Source organism: Oryx dammah, unplaced genomic scaffold (assembly GCF_014754425.2).
Source record: "Oryx dammah isolate SB20612 unplaced genomic scaffold, SCBI_Odam_1.1 HiC_scaffold_12, whole genome shotgun sequence".
Lineage (NCBI taxonomy): Eukaryota > Metazoa > Chordata > Mammalia > Artiodactyla > Bovidae > Oryx > Oryx dammah.
In genome coordinates, this window is record NW_024070196.1 from 71,206,884 (window position 1) to 71,225,020 (window position 18,137).

The 18,137-nt window shown below is 61.1% G+C and overlaps 2 protein-coding genes across 5 annotated transcripts in view; one reads left to right on the forward strand and one right to left on the reverse strand.

The window, feature by feature from the left end:
- P2RX6 (purinergic receptor P2X 6) overlaps positions 1-7,719 on the reverse strand; it is a 10,047-nt gene extending 2,328 nt beyond the window's left edge. Inside the window, exons 1-8 of one of the 4 annotated variants that reach the window (XM_040251233.1) lie at positions 6,897-7,719; positions 6,117-6,267; positions 3,887-3,958; positions 1,512-1,587; positions 1,259-1,352; positions 1,105-1,185; positions 879-1,020; positions 687-712 (exon numbers count right to left, since the gene is read on the reverse strand). In XM_040251233.1, the coding sequence (XP_040107167.1) occupies positions 687-712; positions 879-1,020; positions 1,105-1,185; positions 1,259-1,352; positions 1,512-1,587; positions 3,887-3,958; positions 6,117-6,267; positions 6,897-7,030 (776 nt within the window). In that variant the 5' untranslated portion in view covers positions 7,031-7,719. Of the gene's footprint in view, positions 1-686; positions 797-878; positions 1,021-1,104; positions 1,186-1,258; positions 1,353-1,511; positions 1,588-3,886; positions 3,959-6,116; positions 6,268-6,896 lie in introns of all 4 variants that reach the window. The other 3 variants (XM_040251231.1, XM_040251234.1, XM_040251232.1) reach the window with 3 other exon arrangements.
- A 104-nt stretch (positions 7,720-7,823) lies between these two features.
- LRRC74B (leucine rich repeat containing 74B) lies at positions 7,824-18,133 on the forward strand. Its single transcript, XM_040251238.1, has 9 exons — positions 7,824-8,012; positions 8,529-8,671; positions 9,052-9,184; positions 9,965-10,171; positions 11,724-11,833; positions 12,885-13,000; positions 14,059-14,137; positions 16,791-16,886; positions 17,638-18,133. The coding sequence occupies exons 1-9, from the start codon at positions 7,874-7,876 to the stop codon at positions 17,773-17,775; spliced, it is 1,161 nt and encodes a 386-aa protein (XP_040107172.1). The 5' UTR covers positions 7,824-7,873; the 3' UTR covers positions 17,776-18,133.
- The last annotated feature ends 4 nt before the right edge of the window (positions 18,134-18,137 follow it).

The window sequence follows — 18,137 nt, forward strand, 5'->3', positions numbered from 1 at the left end:
AGCATGTACACGTGTGTGCTCACGTGTGAGCATGTACATGTGTGTGCACGTGTGCTCGTGTGTGAGCATGTGTTCGTGTGTGCACATGCGTGTGAGCATGTACATGTGTGTGTTTGTGTGTGCTCTGTGTGTGAGCATGTACACGTGTGCTCATGTGTGCTCTATGCACAAGCATGTACATGTGTGCATGCGTGTACTCGCGTGTGAGCATGTGCTCGTGTGTGCACGTGTGCGCATGTGTGTGTACACACGTGATGAGGTGACATGAGGTGGCAGGACAGGATCCCAGGGGGTTCTGCTTGAGAGACTCAGACAGGACAATAAGGGCAGTGCAAGCTCCTTGGCCACACCTTGGATTCGAAAATAAAAAGATTTTGGACTATTATTGACACAGTTCAGGAAACTCAAGCCATTAGATTCTTTTTCTCAAAGGTGACATGGGTGTTCAAGGTACTAATCTTTGAACTCTTCTATAGGCTTTGGAACTTTTAAAAATAAAACCTAAAGGAAAAAGTAAAATAAGAAGGCCCCTGTGTGTTGGAGGGAATGCCAGAGGCAGGACTGGAGAGGGGGTGCAGAGTGGAGGCTGGATGGAGCCTGTGCTGGGGGCCCCAGCGCCCCCGCCCTCCAACAGTGGGCCTGCGGGGCCCTGGGTGCCGGCCGGGGCGGGGGCTGTGGGGCCGCACCTGAAGTTGTAGCTCCGCTCCTGCAGCTGGAAGGAGTACTGGGGCTGGCAGTCAGTGCCCCTGCTGTCCAGGTCGCAGTCCCAGCGGATGTGGACACCCACGGCCCCGCCCTGCATATAGCGCGCACTGGCCCAGCGGCTCTCGGGGCCTCCTCGGCCGCCAGGAGCCCCGCCCACCCCACCGGGGACCCACCAGCAGCGCCAGATCCTCAAAGACCCCTCCAGCTGCACCCACGAGGTCCCCAATGCGGAACACGGGGCAGGTGGGGCTGGAGTGGGGGTCATAACGGCAGAGCTTGAAGTAGGTGGGGTCCTGGGTGTCCAGGGCGTTGGACCTGAGGGGCAGGAGGGGGTCAGACCAGGCAGGGGGCAGGAGGGTCTTCGGCCTGCCGCCCCCCCACCTCCAACCCCCTGCTTACTTGGAGAAGTTAAACTTGCTGAAGGTGACGGTGTTTTTGATGAACAGGGTGAAGTTCTCAGCCTGGAGAAGCAGGGGCTTGCTGCAGGGTAGAGGGGGGATGTGAGAGGCAGGCTCCGTGGTTGGGGGGCGGGCGTGGGGCCTGGGGGGCTTACACGGGCGCAGCACCACTCTCCACTGGACACCAGCCCCGGATCTCGCAGGTCCTGTGGGTCGCATTGAACACCACACACTGGCCTGTCTTTATGCCTTGAAAACACGGGACAAACCCTAGGCCCTTGAACCTCCATGGGGCCTGGGCAGGGGTCGGGGGAGGGAGGCTGACAGGAAGGAGAGATGCAGACCCCCCAGGGTCCCCTGGGCCGGAGGCCCCAGCCTGGGGAGGCCCTGCAAGGTGGGCCCACTTACCATGGCTGTGCGTGCCCGTCTCCCCCTCGGGACAGTCCTGGTCGGCCCAGCAGTTAGCCAGCGGGATGGACGGGTGCTGGGGGCGGAGAGCAGACCGCCAAGGGCCTGGAGGGGCCTCCCTCGGGGACCCTGCCCCGCAGGGCAGGGGGACACGCCCCTTCCTGCCTCAGCCCCTTGGGAATCTCTGAGTATGGGGACACCCGAGAGCTGGACGCTGCAGATAATCACGGAGGTAGCAGCCCCAGCGGGAGATGGGTGCAGGCAGAGTTCCAAGGCTGAGCAAGACTCCTGACCCGCTCCTCCTGGGGGGCCGGAATGATGTGGCCAGGCCCAGCGGCTCTGGTCCAGTTCAGAGGACGAAACGGGGGAGGTGACGCGTGGCGGGGAGGGTGAGGGCGTGCCAGGTGGGGCTCTGGGCAGTGACTGAGGGCGAGACCCGTGGGAGGGCCTGGGAGCACACAGGCTCTCCGCATCCCTGCCTGTTCTCCTGTGAGACGGGGCCGTGGCTGCCTGCACGCGGGGACCAAGTTTCGGGGGTCAGCCAGCAGGGGAAGGGGGTGAGCTTTCCGGGGCTCCAGGCCCCAGAGGGAGGCACAGTCTCACAGATGCAGGTTTGCGGTTCTGTCCTGGCTGATGCTGGACACCGTTGCCCAGGGCACCCAGCTCAGGGCAGCGTGGGGAGCACTGGTGGTCGGAGGACAGTGTGCGGCCACCTGCCCGGCCTCGAGGTCCCCACCTGTGTCCCACGTCTGTCCCTCCTCTCCGCCTGGCTGGGCCACCGTGGGCACCCCCCAGGCCCTGTCCTCCTCCATCCGGCTTCCCGAATGGCCCCTCTCGAGGCACGGGAGATGGAACGCCCCTCCTCTGAGCCCCCTGCATCGCCGTGCTCCTGTGATCAAAACCAGCTTCTCCACAGAGCTCTTGGGATACCCCCCAATCCAGTCCAAATGGAGGCTCCAGCCCCACTGAGCAGCAGGTGACTCCTGAGATGCCTCACCCCACACGGGGGCCCTTTACCCACGCAGCCCCCTCTGCCTGCACAGCCTGAAGACCCTCATTGAGCCTGGGGTCCAGAGGAAGCCCTGCCCGAGCCCCCGGGGACTCCCAGCTGCAGCCTCTGCGCCACCCCAGGACCTGCCTTGGTGGCTGGGCCGTCTGCCCCAGAGCCTTGGCGTGTGCGGGTGGGGTTCTGCAGCCCCCGGGGGAGGCTCTGCGGGTTTCTGAAGGCTGTTGCACTGCTGGGAGGGCCGGCCCACCAGGACCCCCAAAGGAGCGGCTCTGAGGAAGGTGGCCGGTCAGATCTGACGCGTTACGGCACGGCCCCCGCTGTTTCATGGGAAGAGCCAGAAGCTGGGACATGGAGCAAAGAGGAATCCCGTGGATTCCAAAAAAGACAGAACCACAGCCCCAGCAACACTTCAGGACTGTCCACACACTGAACCAAGACTAGACGTCCGCGAGAGTTTGCAAAGGGAAGGACATCATATGTTTGCCGAGGGAAGCTGGGGCCCACCGGGCCCACGGGACGCCCCAGCAACAGCGGTGGGGCCACCGAACAGGACTCAGGGGCAGCTGACTGCACCCTTTCTCTCCAGCCAGTGAGTGATTACATGTTAGCCTTGATGAAAAAGGTCATCACAGAGGTAAGCTTCCAAGGCGGTGTCCTGGGTCAGGACTCTTTAAGCAAAACCCACAGCCTGGAAACTGAACCCTTAAAAATGGTTAAGGTGGTAATTTTGTTTTGAGCTGTTTTATTTTTTTAATATAAATTTATTTATTTTAATTGGAGGCTAATTACTTTACAATATTGTATTGGTTTTGCCATACATCAGCATGAATCTGCCACGGTGTACACATGTTCCCCATCCTGAACCCCCCTCCCAAGATGGTAATTTTGATGTTACATGTATGTTATCACAATTTGAAAAAAATCGGATAAAAAATCCACAGCTGGAGAGAAGGGTCAGTGGGCTCTGTGACAGGGGTCTACCCTGGGACGCCCTCAGGTGAGGAGGAAAGGCGCGGTTTCTAGGGACGGTGAGATTTTCTGGATGGCAGGGCCCACAGCTGCAGGGGAAAGTACACAGAGATCGTGAGCGGCCTTGAGCTCGGCCTGGGCAGCAGTGTGCTGTTTGCAGACAAAAACGGAAGCTGCTCCCGGAACACATTAATAGAAGCTGTGTCTAGAATAGGGAGGTGATCTTCCAGCTTGCCTCTGGCTATCGGAGTCCACCTGAGTTCTGTGCCTTGTTCTGGGTGTTACCTGGACAACCTCCAGAGTGCCCAGAGGCAGGACCAGGATGTGGAAGGGCCCAGACACTTAGGGGACAGACTCTGGAACTAGGGACCCATGGGAAGCCCTCGGGCAGTCTTACCTCTGGGCACCTGCCCTGGACTTGTTCTGGTGTCACAAGGAAGTTGGTCACCAAGAAGAACACGTTCTCGCCCTGAAAGAGAAGTGTCAGGGTGGGTCTCTGCTCCCCGCACCCCCACCAGGAGAGGCCAGCAGCTGGCAGCTTGGCCCGTGTGGGGCGGGGCCCTGGCTCCATCAAGTCACCAGCCCTGAGCCCCAGGAAAACGCCCCTCCAGAGTGGCAAGGGTCAGAGACAGGAGCTCAGCGGGGCTTGCGACCCTTCCTGAGCCCATGTCCATCTCCCGCACTCAGTCACTCAGCCAGGATTCTCCAAGAGCCCCCTGATTCCAGACACTGCAGTTCCAGGCTAGAGGCGAGGTGGAGCCCTCACTGAAGACAGGCCCAGGCGCCAGGGGGCCAGAGGGGAGCTCTCGGATCAATGATGCCTGGCGCCTGCATGTTGCACACGCAAGCTCAGCAGGCTTCCTGGGGTATGCACACCCAGGAAGAGGTATCAGGGGTGGCGGTGGTCAGGATCTAGAGGGGCTCGGTGGGGACGTCCCTGCTGGTCCAGTGGAGAAGAATCTGCCTTGCAGTGCAGGGGACTCAGGTTTGATCGGTTTGATCCCTGGTCCAGGAACTAAGAAAGATTCCCACACGCAGCAGAGCAGCTGAGCTCACACGCTGCCCACTAGAGAGGGTCCGTGCACCACAGCGAAAGTTCCCACAGGACACGACTGAGGCCCGACACGGCAAGATTAACTAATAAAGGGAAGTTAGAGGGGCTTGGTGGACCCCCACGAGAAGGAGACTTCTGAGGGTGGCAAGCGGGGGCTGGGAGGGCCAGCCCGGCTGCTACATGGGGGCCCAGCGGAAGGCCTCCGTCAGCCCGACCCAGGGATGACGAGGGCGGCCGTGAGAGCTGTTAGGAAATGGAATGAACCAGAGGCAGGGGCAGCGAGGTGTCCAGTGGGCCTGACGTGGACACTGGGGGTCGTCACTGGAAGACGAGAGGCCATGCGGGGGGCAGGAGGTGATTTCCCGTCGGATGAGGTGGGCCTGCCCCCAGGAGGCAGCTGTGCTCAGGGTGGGGGTCACCAGGGTTAGAATCTGGGCGTCAGCAGGACAGGGGAGGAGACTGAGGCAGTGGACGATCTGGGTCACGGGGGCGGGGGGGGGGCGGGGCAGGAGACGGTGTGGGAGACGGCAGGGGAGGCGTGCCCCCTCGGCCCTCCCAGCCCACCCTCCAGCGCACGCGTTGAGCTCCGAGACACTCCTCCCCTTTCCAGATGCAGACTTTTTTTTTTTTCTTTTCCACTATGTTCTTTTAATTACTCTTTAACTTGCAGCCCAGGGGATCTTCACCGCGGTCTGGGAATCCACAGTCGCGGCCGGCAGGACCTAGTTCTCCAACCAGGGATGACACCTGGGCCCCAGCTTCGGGAAGGCGGAGTCTTAACCCCCAGGCCACCAGGGAGGCCCCTCCGTTGTGGTTAAGTAGCGGGTGCTGAATACAGTTTTCTGTGCTACGGGGCAGAACCTTATTGCTTACCCATTCTGTAACAGTTCACATCTACTGATCCCGAACTCGCCCCTTCCCTCCCTCCCTCACCAGCGCCCCCCAGCCTGGCAGCCACGAGTCTGGGGTCTACAGCTGTGAGTCTGTGTCGTAGATACGTGGATTTGTGTGACACTCTCGATTCCACATGTAAGTGATATCGCGTGTCTTTGTCTGATCATATCTGCGTCCCTCCGTGTAGCTGCAGGTGGCATTATTTCATTCTTTTTCTGGCTGAGGGGCATTCCCCTGAGGGCTTCCCGGGTGGCACTAAAGAGCCCGTCTGCCAGTGGAGGAGATATAAGAGACGAGGATTTGATCCCTGGGTCGGGACGATCCCCTGGAAGAGGAAACGGCAACCCACTGCAGTGTTCTTGCCTAGAGAATCGCGTGGGCAGAGGAGCCCAGTGGGCTACGGTCCACGGGGTCGCCCAGAGCGGGACACGACGGAGCCTCCGAGCGCGCGCAGGCGGCATTCGGCCACGCCCACCACGCCGTCTCTACCAGCCCCGGATGCAGGCTTGCTGAACGCGTCCCCCCCGGCCTGGCTTCCTGACCGTCTCCTCCTCCACGGGAAGGCCACGGCTCTGCGAGGCCCCGCCCCGAGCATGGCCCTGGGCCAGAGCTGGCTCCCCTCCCCTCTGCACACGTTCACAGAGGGGCCAGCGCCCAGCAGCAGCGCCGGGTCACCCACCTGTGGCGGCTTCACGAAGTCAGCCACGTCCCACAGCCGGTTCCCCAGCTCCTCGATCCGGGTCACGGAGACCCCCTTGAGCTTGGTGATGACAGAGACCTGGGGGTCCAGGTCCTGCTCCTGGTAGCCTTTTTTGGTGAGGAGGGCCCACCTAGGGGCGACCGACAGGCAGTGTGGTGCGTCCCTGGGCCTCCTCTCCTCCACACCCTCCTGACTCTCAGCCCAGGGCTCAGGGGCCCTGCCTTCTCTCCACCTGGTCTCCCGCACCAAACCCCTTGCCCAGGCCGGAGCTCCGGCCATGGGTCAGAGGGCCAGGGCCCTTGCTGGGCACCTGTGAGCTTGGGGACGCCCGCCATCACCTCCTTCACCAGCCAACAGCCTCCCCTGCCCTATCTAGATCCGCTTCTTCCTCAAAGACGCCCCCGACCCAGCTTGAACGGGTGGTCTCTACCGGGGTCCTTAGTGCTCCAGCTCTCGCGAGTGTCAGGGACCACCTCCTGCCTGGCCAAGGGCCCCCGGTGCGGGGAAGGGCCCCATCCTGCTGGGCGCCGGAGTCTAGCACGGGGCTGGGAAGAAGGCCCAGGGAAGGATGCAGGGAGACACCTGAGCACAGGACCTGCTCTGACACTCCCCCAGCCTCTAGACAGACGGAGAGCCTTCCTTCTCCCCACCTCCTGCCCTGCACTCTGACCACCAGCCCAGACCCTGAAGACTCAGCCTCTCGCCCCTCGGCACAGCCGTGACCCCTCCGGCCAGCACACCAGGAAGCTGTTCTCTTACCCCACCACGTAGACCACGACCCCCAACTGCAGCAGCCTCTGCAGGGCGCCCACCCGCCAGTTCCGGGTCATCACATACTTCTCCGTTTTGTAATCCAGAAGCCCCCAGCCCACCCCGGCGCCGGGGGAGCCCATGTTCCCAGCTCCTGCTGGCGGCCAGGCTGCGTGAGTCAGCACAGCAGCTGCAGCCACAGCTGAACAGGAGCTGAAGCAGGCGCCAAGCGGGGCCAAGCCAGCAGCTATTAAAGGGACACTCAGGCAGGACTCAGCCTCCACCTCCCAGCCCTTGGGCTCAGGCTCAGCCTCCCCGCTGCTCAGGGCCTCCCATCCACCGCAGACTCCGCCAGCTGGGCCGTGGGCACTAAGGGAGGAGCAGTCTCCGGCCCGTGCCCTCTCACCCGTCACCTTCGAGAGATGACCGGTGGGACGGGCACTGTGAGAGGGCGGCCTGGGCCAGCTGGAGCCCAGACATCAAGGAAAGCCCCGGGAAGGGAGCTGTCCTGTGCAGACCTGAAGCTCGACAAGCAGCGCTGCGGAGGGCAGTCCTCGGAGGAGGGGGAAGCTCAGGGAACTGCTAGCGGGTGAGTGAGTGCTGGACCCACAGGGTGGGAGTGGGATCCTGGCGGCAGAAAGCAGTCAGCCGAGCCCTGCCGGGTCCCCCAGCCCCCTGTGCGGCGCCCCCGAGAAGCTGCCCCTTTCCCAGGCTCCCGAAGAGGAGGCAAGCCCGCCGCGCGCTGATCAGTCCTGGCTGCGAGGGGGCCCAGGGCAGCGCGCGCTCTTGGCGGCGTCCGCAGCAACCAACAACTTGGGGTCACCTGGGCAACTGCTGCCGGGGGGCGTCCCTATTGGCTGCAGCGGACAAGCGCCCCATCAGATTGGCCAATGCGCTGGAGGGCCCGCCCCCATCCCCGGGCCGCGCTCCGCGGCAAGTCCCTCGCATCCCCGCTCTGTGGCCGCGATTGCAGAGTGGGCGTAACCATGAGGGGTCCCCTCCAGGAGCCTGGGGAGAAGGAAGGCCAGGAGGAAGCGGCAGCGGCGGCCTCTGGGCGTCCTGCTGGGGTCCCGGAGGCCAAGAAGTGTTCGGACGCGGATTCGGACTCCGACCAGGAGACAGAAGGTGCCTACTGGCAGGGGGTGGGGGGCAGGCTGGGGCCGTGTAGGCAGGGGACCCCGTCCGGCAGGAGCGCACCCCTCCGTGGGGCTGGGGGCGGCTCTCGCCCAGGCTTTCCCCACCATGCTCTGGCGGCATCAGTCCCAGCCTTAGAACAGGCTTCCAGAATGAGGTTAAGAGGCAACCCCCTCCCCCCCAAACAGTGTAAGAAGGGCTGTCTCACCCCGGCCACCAGAAAAAAACTAAAGGAATGGAAGTAGGGAACTTAGAATTGCTTCAGTTTCCTCCCCCATAAGAGGTCCCCACGGCCCTGTGGTCTGCAATCCGGTGGAAGAGACAGTACGAAGTGCAGGGTCCCGGGGGTGGGCGGGGCGGGGAGGCCCAGGACCAGCTACACCAGCGTCGGGACTGCACGTGGGGCCGTGATCCCCCCAGCACAGGAGGAAACGTCTCCAGAGGGGAGAACAGGCTGGGCAGTGGGGCTGGCCGGGAGGGAGCCACGTGAACCCCGTCTCCCAGCAGGCGCCCGCGAGCCTGGCGAGCTGGGCAAGGACACCCTCTACCTGAGGTCCTGCCGGGCCCACAGCGTCGTGCCCGCCTCCTGCTTTCTGCGCCAAGGGAGCGCCCCAGAGCTCAGCCTGCGGCACCGAGGCCTGGGGCCCCAGGTACCCCAGGAGGGACCTTTGGGCAGGCTTGGAGGACGAGGACCTGGGAGGCAGCAGCCTGGGGAGGGGTCCCTTCCTGAGCCCACCCCCCCACACTCCCCCAGCCCTGCTCGGGGTCCCAGGCATGTCCCAGCCCCCACACTGAGCAGCAGGTGGGATCGGGGCTACGACAGAGTTCAGTACAAGGACTTCGGGGCCTGCAGGGCACCCCTGATTTGTTGGGTCAAGCTCCTGGAGAGACCGAGAGGGAGAAGCTGGCATCCCTGGGCCTATGGGAATGAACCGAGTGGGCTGAGCCCCGCAAGCAGAGCCCAGGGAGTGCCCCGCCGTGTCTGCAGCCCCGGGAAGGACCAGGCCCCTCAGGTCCCTCTCTGTCCCAGGGGGCCCGGGCTCTGGCCCGTGCACTGACCTCCAATCGCTACATAAAGCGGCTGGACCTTCGGGACAACGGGCTCTGTGGGGCCGGTGCAGAGGCCCTGGCCGGCGCTCTGAGCAGAAACCGCAGCATCTGTGGTAGGTTCTGAGCCTGGGGTGGGGCTGGGGTACCCCACACAGGGCCTTCTCACCCCGCTCCTAGCTGCTGCTGCTGCCGCTTGGGGGTGGGGCTTCATCACAGGGAGGGTGGGGCGGGGCCAGGCCCTCTGTGGGGCACCCAGAGTTGTGGGGCCTCTTCCACTGTCTTCGGCCGGCCAGCACCCCTGGTATAAGGTGGCCTCCCAGTGCCTGGATGCAGAGAGGCAGGGGGCAGATGGGCAGGGGCCGGGCAGGGCGAGAGGAGAGGGGCTGATCCAGACGCTGCCTCTGCCATGGAAGGGCAGGGAGACCCTGGGCAAGGAGCCGGCCTTGCTGAGCCTCAGTTTTCAACACTCAGCCCTTGGAAGCCTGGGGACATACACTCAGCAGAGCGTCTGCTCACGTAAGCCCTCCATGCGTGGCCACCTGGGCGTCACTGCCAGTCCCCGGAAACGTGGCAGTGGGGCTTCCGCGGGCGGGCCACATGGCTGCCAGGCGTGAGCCACCCACCGAGGGGCTGGGTGCGTCTACATTACAGCCCCGCAGGGTAGGCGGCGTTAGCCCCCGGACAAAGCTTGTGGACACGTGGCCTGGGGACGGGGCTCTGGGGAGCTGCCTGGGGCTGCAGGGGACCCAGCCGATGGGGGCAGACTCACCACCCACCCCGGGACAGTCCGGCCACTAAGTCCCCCGTGCTGGGACAGGCTGCACAGCTGTGGGGGACGGAACGGGCAGGGCCTGGCTCTGGAGCCCGCCCCTGAGGAGTGGTGCTGCCCCCAGATGTGGACCTGTCGGAGAACCACCTGGGAGCGGAGGGAGCCCGGGCCGTCTGTGCCGCCCTGGCCGTGAGCCCGGCTCTGCAGAGGGTGCAGCTAGCAGGGAACGGCCTGGAAGAGCAGGCAGCCCAGTGCCTGGCTGAGCTCCTGCTGGCCCACACAGGCCTGAAATCCCTGGACCTGAGCTACAACCAGCTGAATGACCAAGCAGGTGCCATCCGGCCGCCGGCCTGGGTCACCGCAGCGGCGCTCCTGACCATCCTCCTGGGGCAGGGGGGTGGGGGTAGGCAGGACCACTCCGAGCATCCGTGCCCCGCTCCTGTCCCTGCACCCCCACCCCACCCTGGACTCTCAGTCCACTCCCCAGACATGTCTCTGCCCAGCACTGCCTGTGGGCCCTGATGACCACTAGGCATCCAACCAAGAACTCAGCTCGCCACTGCCGCCTGCCCCTCCCAGCCCTGGACGTGTCTGAGACCCTGTGACTGTCAGACCTGGTGCTGGACGCGGGGTGGGGGATCTGGATCTCAGGGAGGCGCCAGGAGTCCTCGCGGCCTCGCAGGGAGCTCTCCAAGGTGCTGCCATGTCTGCGGACCCGGGCGCCTAGCCTTCTGCTCTGTGCTGGGTGCGGCACTATGGAGAGGGGCCAGGCAGGGCGGCCTAACGCTCAGAGCCCGGAAGGATGGACACGAGCAGACAGGGGGTCCGAGGTGGCCCGGCCCGGCCTGGCTGAGTAAGCAAGGCTTCCTGGGCGGGAATGAGGCGCTGTTCCCCAGGTAAAGAAGGGCGTCAGCAGTTGCACACGGGGATGGAGGGGAGCAGGGGCCGCCGGAGCTGAGAACCAGGAGCAGGTCAGACCCACTGAGCCCGGACTCGGCAGAGAGGGTGGGCAGGGGTTCTGCCCATCTTACATGTGAAATAGGTCTCGGGTTTTTTACCCACCCAGCCCTGCTCTTTCCTTTCATCCCCGCCCCCCTCTTTTTACCATTTACTTATTTATTTGGAGAAGGGCATGGCAACCCACTCCAGTACTCTTGCCTGGAGAATCCCGTGGGCAGAGGAGCCTGGTGGGCTGCCGTCCATGGGGTTGCAGAGAGTCGGACGTGACTGAGCGACTTTCACTTCACTACCTACGTATTTGGCTGCAGTAGCTCACAGCTGTGGCAGGCAGGCTCTTCAGCTGCAGCATGGGCGACCTAGCTCCCTGACCAGGGATCCGACCTGGGCCCCCTGCCTTGGGAGCCCGGGAGTCTTAGCCACCGCACCACCAGGGAAGTCCCCTCCTCTTCTGCACCACTGCCTCCTCTCTGCTACAGCCGCGCTGACCTTGTCACCTCCTGCGTAGACGGCGGCACAAGGCACCCAGCGGGTCCCCTGACCTCAGGTGCCCGCCCCCACCCACCATCATTCCTACGTCCCCTCACAGCCTCACCTGGGGGGCCCCGCACCAGGCCTGTGTGCGTTTCCACGAACCCCGGGCTCCGTCCCCCCTTCTCCCCACCACATGGGTCTCCACGGGCGCAAGGGGTATCCCTTCATCTTCAAGGCTCTCTCTGCTTTCCTGACCCCCGCTCCAAGGCAGGGTTAGCCCCGACTCTGTCCCCAAGCCTCCCTGTTTGTGGTTGGATAGCTCACACCCCAGAAATGCCTTGAGGGCAGGGCAGGCCCATGAGGGGTTGGATGAGGCCCACAGTGGGTATCACTATCGGTTCTTGAAGGAATGATCAGAATGAATAAGAAAGTCTGTCGTGGTGTTTCTGAAGGGGAGACGCTTGGACCAGCCCTGGCAGAAAACACAGGACTCATGGAGCTCAACGTGAGCTGGAATCACCTGCGAGGCCTCGGAGCCGTAGCCTTTGCCAGAGGACTGGAGGTACGAGGCCCTGCCTAGCAAGCCCCTCTGGCCTCCTTCTGGGGTGGGTCTCCCAGGCACCAGGCCCCCATCTCTTGCAGCTCTTCAGAAATGAGCCTCAGGGACTTCCCTGGCAGCCCAGTCGCTAAGACTGTGTGCTGTCCCTTCCGGGGCACAGGTTCAATCCCTGGTTGGGGAACTGAGATCCCACATGCCTCATGGTACAGTCAAAAAAAGGAAAAAAAAGGAAGGAAGGAGGCTTGGCTCTTTTCAGCAGAGCTCAGAGGATGCTTCTCCAGGTGACCTCAGTTTCCCTGGCTCTATTTAATGACGACAGTTTGGTTTCCCTGCACCGACTCTCAGGGTGCTGAGGAAGAGGTCCACAGCTGGAGACGCACGCCTCCAGAGGCGCCACGGACGCTCGGGTGGCGGGGGGGCACCGTGTGGTCCAGTGACGCACACTCACCGCTGGGCAGATGCTTGCCTGAGATGACGGCCCTGGGCCCCGGGCCCCCTGCACACCCTCTCACATGCTCTGCCTGCTCCCTGGTCCCAACACCTGGGGAATGGGGGGCACAGGGCCCCGTGGTGCCCCTGGGGGCAGCTGCCTCTGCCGGATCCTCCTTGGGGAACGGCAGCGTGGCCTTGCCCTCCACGACGTGCAGTGTCGAGGCTGACCGGGGTCCCGCCCCACAAGCTGGGCACCCACGGGCTCCCCACTTCTCCCCATCACAGTCCTCCAGGCACATTTCACCCAACAGTCCTTCACTGGTGTCCTCCTTGAGCCCTGGGATGCTCTGTGCCTTGGGGTCCCTGCCCGAGAGGGCTCCCCCTCACTGTGTCTCTGGGCCCTGTGGCCCCAGGGCAGACCGCTCACTCTGAGGTTCACTCATGTCCATGCCCACCCTCTACCGGCCACCACTGCCCAAGCCCAGGGCTCTCCCCTGCAACCTCTGTGGTCTTCTGCTTCCGGTCCACACTCTGCTCCTCAGCTCTCCTGGGCTCAGAGGCTGGGGCCTGGCTTCCTCCAGCGACACATGTGGTCCTGTGAGGTTGCTCCTTTGTGTCCCAGGCAAACATCTTCCTGAGGGTCCTGGACATCTCATACAATGGCTGTGGGGATTCTGGAGCCTCCGCGGTGGGGGAGGCGCTCAAGACCAACAACGTGCTGGAGGAGCTCTATATGAGGTGAGAGCAGGGGGCTCCCGTCCCCACCTCCAGGGCCCCTGCCACCCAGGAACTGGGGCTCCTCCTCCTGCTCCCCCTCAGGGCTGGAACCTGTCACAGTCCCAGGGCACGCCGCTCTGTCCCTCTCACTCAAGTTCATCCTTGCTACGTGAAAGTGTTAGTCGCTCAGTCGTGTCCGACTCTTTGTGACCCTATGGACTGTAGCCTGCCAGGCTCCTCTGTCCCTGGGATTCTCCAGGCCAGAATGCTGGAGTGGGCTGCCGTTTCCTCCTCCAGGGATCTTCCCAGGACTGAACCTGGGTCTCCTGCATTGCAGGCAGATTCTTTACCCTCTGAGCCACCAGGGAAGCCCGTCCTTTGTACCTGGGGACTTGTAATTCCTACTGCCTGGCTGGGGGATGGGAGGTGCAAACCTGTAAACCTCTCCCGCAGAGCCGGTGTGGGCGGGGGCGCTCCACGTGCGGGCTCCTCCCTTTCAGGAGGGGTTTGTGCCCTGTCCAGCACGCGGCTGCTGGGGCCCTGCCACGGCTGGGCTGCGCCTCCAAGCCCAGGCAGGGTCCCAGGCCTCCTGGGAAAACCAGAGGGAAGGGAGGAGGTGGAGGTCAGACAGGTCACAGGCTGTCCGCCGTCGGCACAGGCGCCTGCTCCATCCTACCCATTTCCCCCTCCCTGTGGGGGACAGCTGGGCTCTGAGAAGATAGAGGGAAGTGGGGCTGGCCTGGAGACAAAGTAGCCAAGAGCAGTGAGGGGGCCTGGAGCAGGAGGTGGGGAGGGAGCTGGTGGCAGGGTGCAGGAGGCGTGGGAGCACTTGCTGAGCGCCGGGCGGGAGCAGCAGCTGGTCTCCACTGGGGGTGCAGGCGGGGAACAAACCTTTAGGCATGTCTGCTGCACCCTGAACACTGAAGACTCCACTGAAGCGCCTACACACTGAGCTGCCCAGGGCCCCCGGGGAGTGCTTGGAGGCTGGACCTGGGGGTTGCACCGGCAGCTCCAGCCGCGGCCCTGGGGCAGTGTGGCTCTGCACAGCTGCCTGCAAGGCACATGCCTTTCTGTTGCAGCAACAACCGTATCTCTGTGGCCGGAGCCCTGGGCCTGGGCCTGGGCCTGCGAGTCAACCAGACACTGAGGATTCTTGCTGTGAGTGCCAGCCCGATGGGGGAGGCCCCGGCACAGACCGCCTGTGCCTGTCCACACAGCCCCCTCCCCACCACATCTCACGCTGGTGCCTGCAGGCACACGGGGGAGGGGGCACCCGGCTTCCTCCTGCAACCTCATCATCCGCTCACCCATCTCTGGCCTGGCCCACAAATTCCTTCGGACTCCCCCCAGGCCTACCAGGCTTCCCCTCACCTCCCCCTGGCCTTGCTGGAACCCAAGGGGCCACACAGGTGTTCCGTCTCCCGTGGGGAGGATGTAGCTGGCCACTGAGAGCAGAAGGCAGAGAAGGGAGGCCGGAGCAGGCCCTCCAGGACCTCTCTGCCAGCTGCATGTACCCCGAGGACAGTGCCAGCAGGTCTGGGGACCTCAGCCCTGCCTGGCCCTCAGGGAGCACAGGAGCCCCCAGCAGCACCCACTTCCCCAGCCCGAGGCTCACTCTTGCCCCCGAGCAGAACCCAGACCTCTCTCTAAGCTCTGAGTCTCCATTTCTAGCCACCTGCCGGACGGTCCCCTAGATGAGAACAGGCGCACGGGATTCTGGGAGTCAAACCTGACCTCGCCGTCCCCCCAAGGGCTGCCTCTAGGTGGGGGCGCCTTCGCATCCTGTCAGCTGGGGCCCAGTGCTGACCCCCCTCGTCCCACACCTTCCCTCCGGGGAGGGGGACGGGCTGCCCACTGCTCCTCCTCCCTGCCGGCCATCAGGTCGTCCTCCTAAATAGGAAACGGCCCGGCTTTAAATCTCTCTGGAAAATGCCAAGCTTAGTCATCTGCTCATTCGCAGCACATGGGCTCTGCGCTCCGCCAGCCCCACGCTCCTCCCCACCTTGAGGCCCTTCACTCAGGCCCAGTTCAGGCTCTCAGTCGTGTCCGACTCTTTGTGACCCCATGGACTGCAGCACACCAGGCCTCCCTGTCCATCACCAACTCCCAGAGCTTGCTCAAACCCATGTCCGTCGAGTCAGTGATATACCATCCAACCATCTCATCCTCTGTCGTCCCCTTCTCCTCCTGCCTTCAATCTTTCCCAGGATCGTGTTTTTTTCCAATGACTCAGTTCTTTGCATCAGGTGGCCAAAGTATTGAGGTTTCACCTTCAGCATCAGTCCTTCCAATGAACACCCAGGACTGATCTCCTTTAGGATGGACTGGTTGGATCTCCTTGCAGTCCAAGGGACTCTCAAGAGTCTTCTCCAACACCACAGTTCAAAAGCATCAATTCTTTGGCACTCAGCTTTCTTTATAGTCCAACTCTCACATCCATGCATGACCACTAGAAAAACCATAGCTTTGACTAGACGGACCTTTGCTGGAAAAGTAATGTCTCTGCTTTCTAATATGCTGTCTAGGTTGGTCATAGCTTTCCTTCCAAGGAGTAAGCGTCTTTTAATTTCATGGCTACAGTCACCACCTGCAGTGATTTTGGAGCCCCCCAAAATAAAGTCTGACACTGTTTCCACTGTTTCCCCACCTATTTGCCATGAAGTGATGGGACCAGATGGCATCATCTTCGTTTTTTGAATGTTGAGTTTTAAGCCACCTTTTCCACTCTCCTCTTTCACTTTCATCAAGAGGATCTTCAGTTCCTCTTCATTTTCTGCCATAAGAGTGGTGTCATCTGCGTATCTGAGGTTATTGATATTTCTCCTGGCAGTCTTGATTCCAGCTTATGCTTCATCCAGTCCAGCATTTCTCATGATATACTCTGCATATAAGGTAAATAAGCAGGGTGACAATATACAGCCTTGACGTACTTCTTTCCCAATTTGGAACCAGTCTGTCTTCAAACAAGGAGGGAACACAGGCCCGCCCGTCAACAGAAAATTGGATTGAAGATTTACTGAGCACGGCCCCACCCATAAGAACAAAAGAGTTTCCCCCACAGTCAGTCTCTCCCATCAGGAAGCTTCCATAAGCCTCTTATCCTTCTCCATCAGAGGGCAGACAGACCGAAAACCACAATCACAGAAAACTAATCAAACTGATCACATGGACCACAGCCTCGTCTAATTCAGTGAAACTATGAGCCATGCCGTGTAGGGCCACCCAAGATGGGCGGGCATGGTAGAGAGTTCTGACAAGACGTGGTCCATTGGAGAAGGGAATGGCAAACCACCTGTCTTCTTGCCTTGAGAGCCCCATGAACAGCATGAAAAGACTCTCAGCCCAAGCTGCTTGCAGTTTCCCAGCCATGAGGTACAACCTCTCAACCCTGCTTTGCTCCTGTGGCTCTTCTTGTTGAAATGCCCAACGCAACCCACCTGGCCTGGAAAGCTCAGCTTGGGTGTTTTGTCCCATCCACCCCCCACTTTCCATGGAGCGTTGGTGCAGGAGTCTCTGAGCACTCTCCACACTGCCTTGTTCTGTTTGCTCCCCTCTCCTCCCTGCGACAGTGAGCTTTTAAGGGTAGGGCATGTCTCGTGTGTCTGATTCCTGATACAGAGTGGGTGTGCAGCCAGTATCCACTCCCTTCCACTATTCCTGGTTCCAGCACCACCAAAGGCATCATGTCGCAGGGAGGAGCCTTTTGAGCTGAGATAGTGGGGCTGCCCGGAGCCACATCCACAAAGATGGGGAATCCCTCCTGCTGCCCTGGGCTCGGCGTCCCTCACTGAGGGGCTTGTGTGCTTCTCAGGTGACCAGGAATCCCATGCGAAGTGAAGGCTGCTCTAGTGTGCTCAAGTCTGTCCAGGCTAATCCACAGTCTGCACTGGAGCTTCTGGACTTTTCTGTGAGTTTCTCATAAGCCTTGTCTCTGACCCTCCCAATAGCCCTGCGAGATATGACTTTCTCCATTTTAGAAAGAAGGAAGTGTGGACTGGAGCGAGTGCCTGGCTCAGGTATTTGGTGTGGCCATATCCGAGCTCCAACGTGGCCACTGTGCCTCTGCTCCTGCCCGTGCGGGGTGTCATGGTGGTCTCACCTCGGACCCCTGCCTGGGTTCTTCATTGGCAGAGAGAGAACAGGTGGCTCAGATGCCAGTGCTCACTGATGTTTGGATTTGCAAGTTCAGCTCTTGCAAGGCAGCCCCTCCTCCCAGCCGGTAGTGCCTGAGTGGATCCTAGTGCTGGAGATTCACTTGGGGGGCTGCACAAGAGATGATAACCATTTCACTCTATTTTGCCTTTAAAAAATTCTTTATCGGCAGTGTGGAGTCTTAGCCACTGGACCACCAGGGAAGTTCCAGTTTTGTCTTTTAATGTAGGGAAAATATCACTCTTTTCTAAGGTGGTTAAACACAAATGAGAGAATCCCCAAATACAAATCATGAAGAGTCTTGTTACAAATCACTGCTCATTCTCCCTCTGATTTATTTCAACCCAGGCTTGAGTCAAAGCCTGTTCAGAGATGTGTTTACAGTTTCAATCGTTCAAACTTGGGACAAACTGATGCCCTATGAGGCTTTTTGAGACCTGTGTGTGTAAAATGGTCAACTTCTCAGAAAGTGATAACATCCTGCCTGGTGACGGGCTTCTCCTCAGGATATCCAGGTGAACAGAGAGTTTGATGACCTCGCCAGTTCAGTGAAGGTCATTCTTCCAGGGCTTTGCATAAAGACGGGTGCCCGCAGAGTGGAGTACAAAAAAGAACTGCTGGCCGTCTTCACACCATCTGAGTGACTATGTTGTGTGACTTTCTTCTCTCTCCCATGGGCGACTTCAACTTCAAGGTGCCTTTTAACACAGGAGTGCACTGAGGCCCCATGTCAACCAGGTGGAAGTCCTACAGAGCTGGCCTTCATAGTGACTGAGACTTCAGTGTTAACCAGGGTCTTCGGTTGTGCTCATTCAGGTCCCAGATCTGTACTCCTAGAGAAATGAAAACATGTCCACACAAAAACGTGAGCTTCCATGCTCATGGCAGCGTTATCCGTGACGGCCACAAAATGCAAATACCCACCAGCTGATGAGCGGATAAATAGAACGTAGTGTACTTATACAATGGAGTATTGCTTGGCAATAAAAAAGGATGAAATCTGGCA

Bases quoted from the DNA above. Each gene is read 5' to 3' on its own strand.
- LRRC74B (XM_040251238.1), top strand. From the start codon at position 7,874: ATGAGGGGTCCCCTCCAGGAGCCTGGGGAGAAGGAAGGCCAGGAGGAA. The intron at 8,013-8,528 runs GTGCCTACTGGC...GTCTCCCAGCAG, and splicing joins CTCCGACCAGGAGACAGAAG to GCGCCCGCGAGCCTGGCGAG. The intron at 13,001-14,058 runs GTGAGAGCAGGG...TTTCTGTTGCAG, and splicing joins CTGGAGGAGCTCTATATGAG to CAACAACCGTATCTCTGTGG.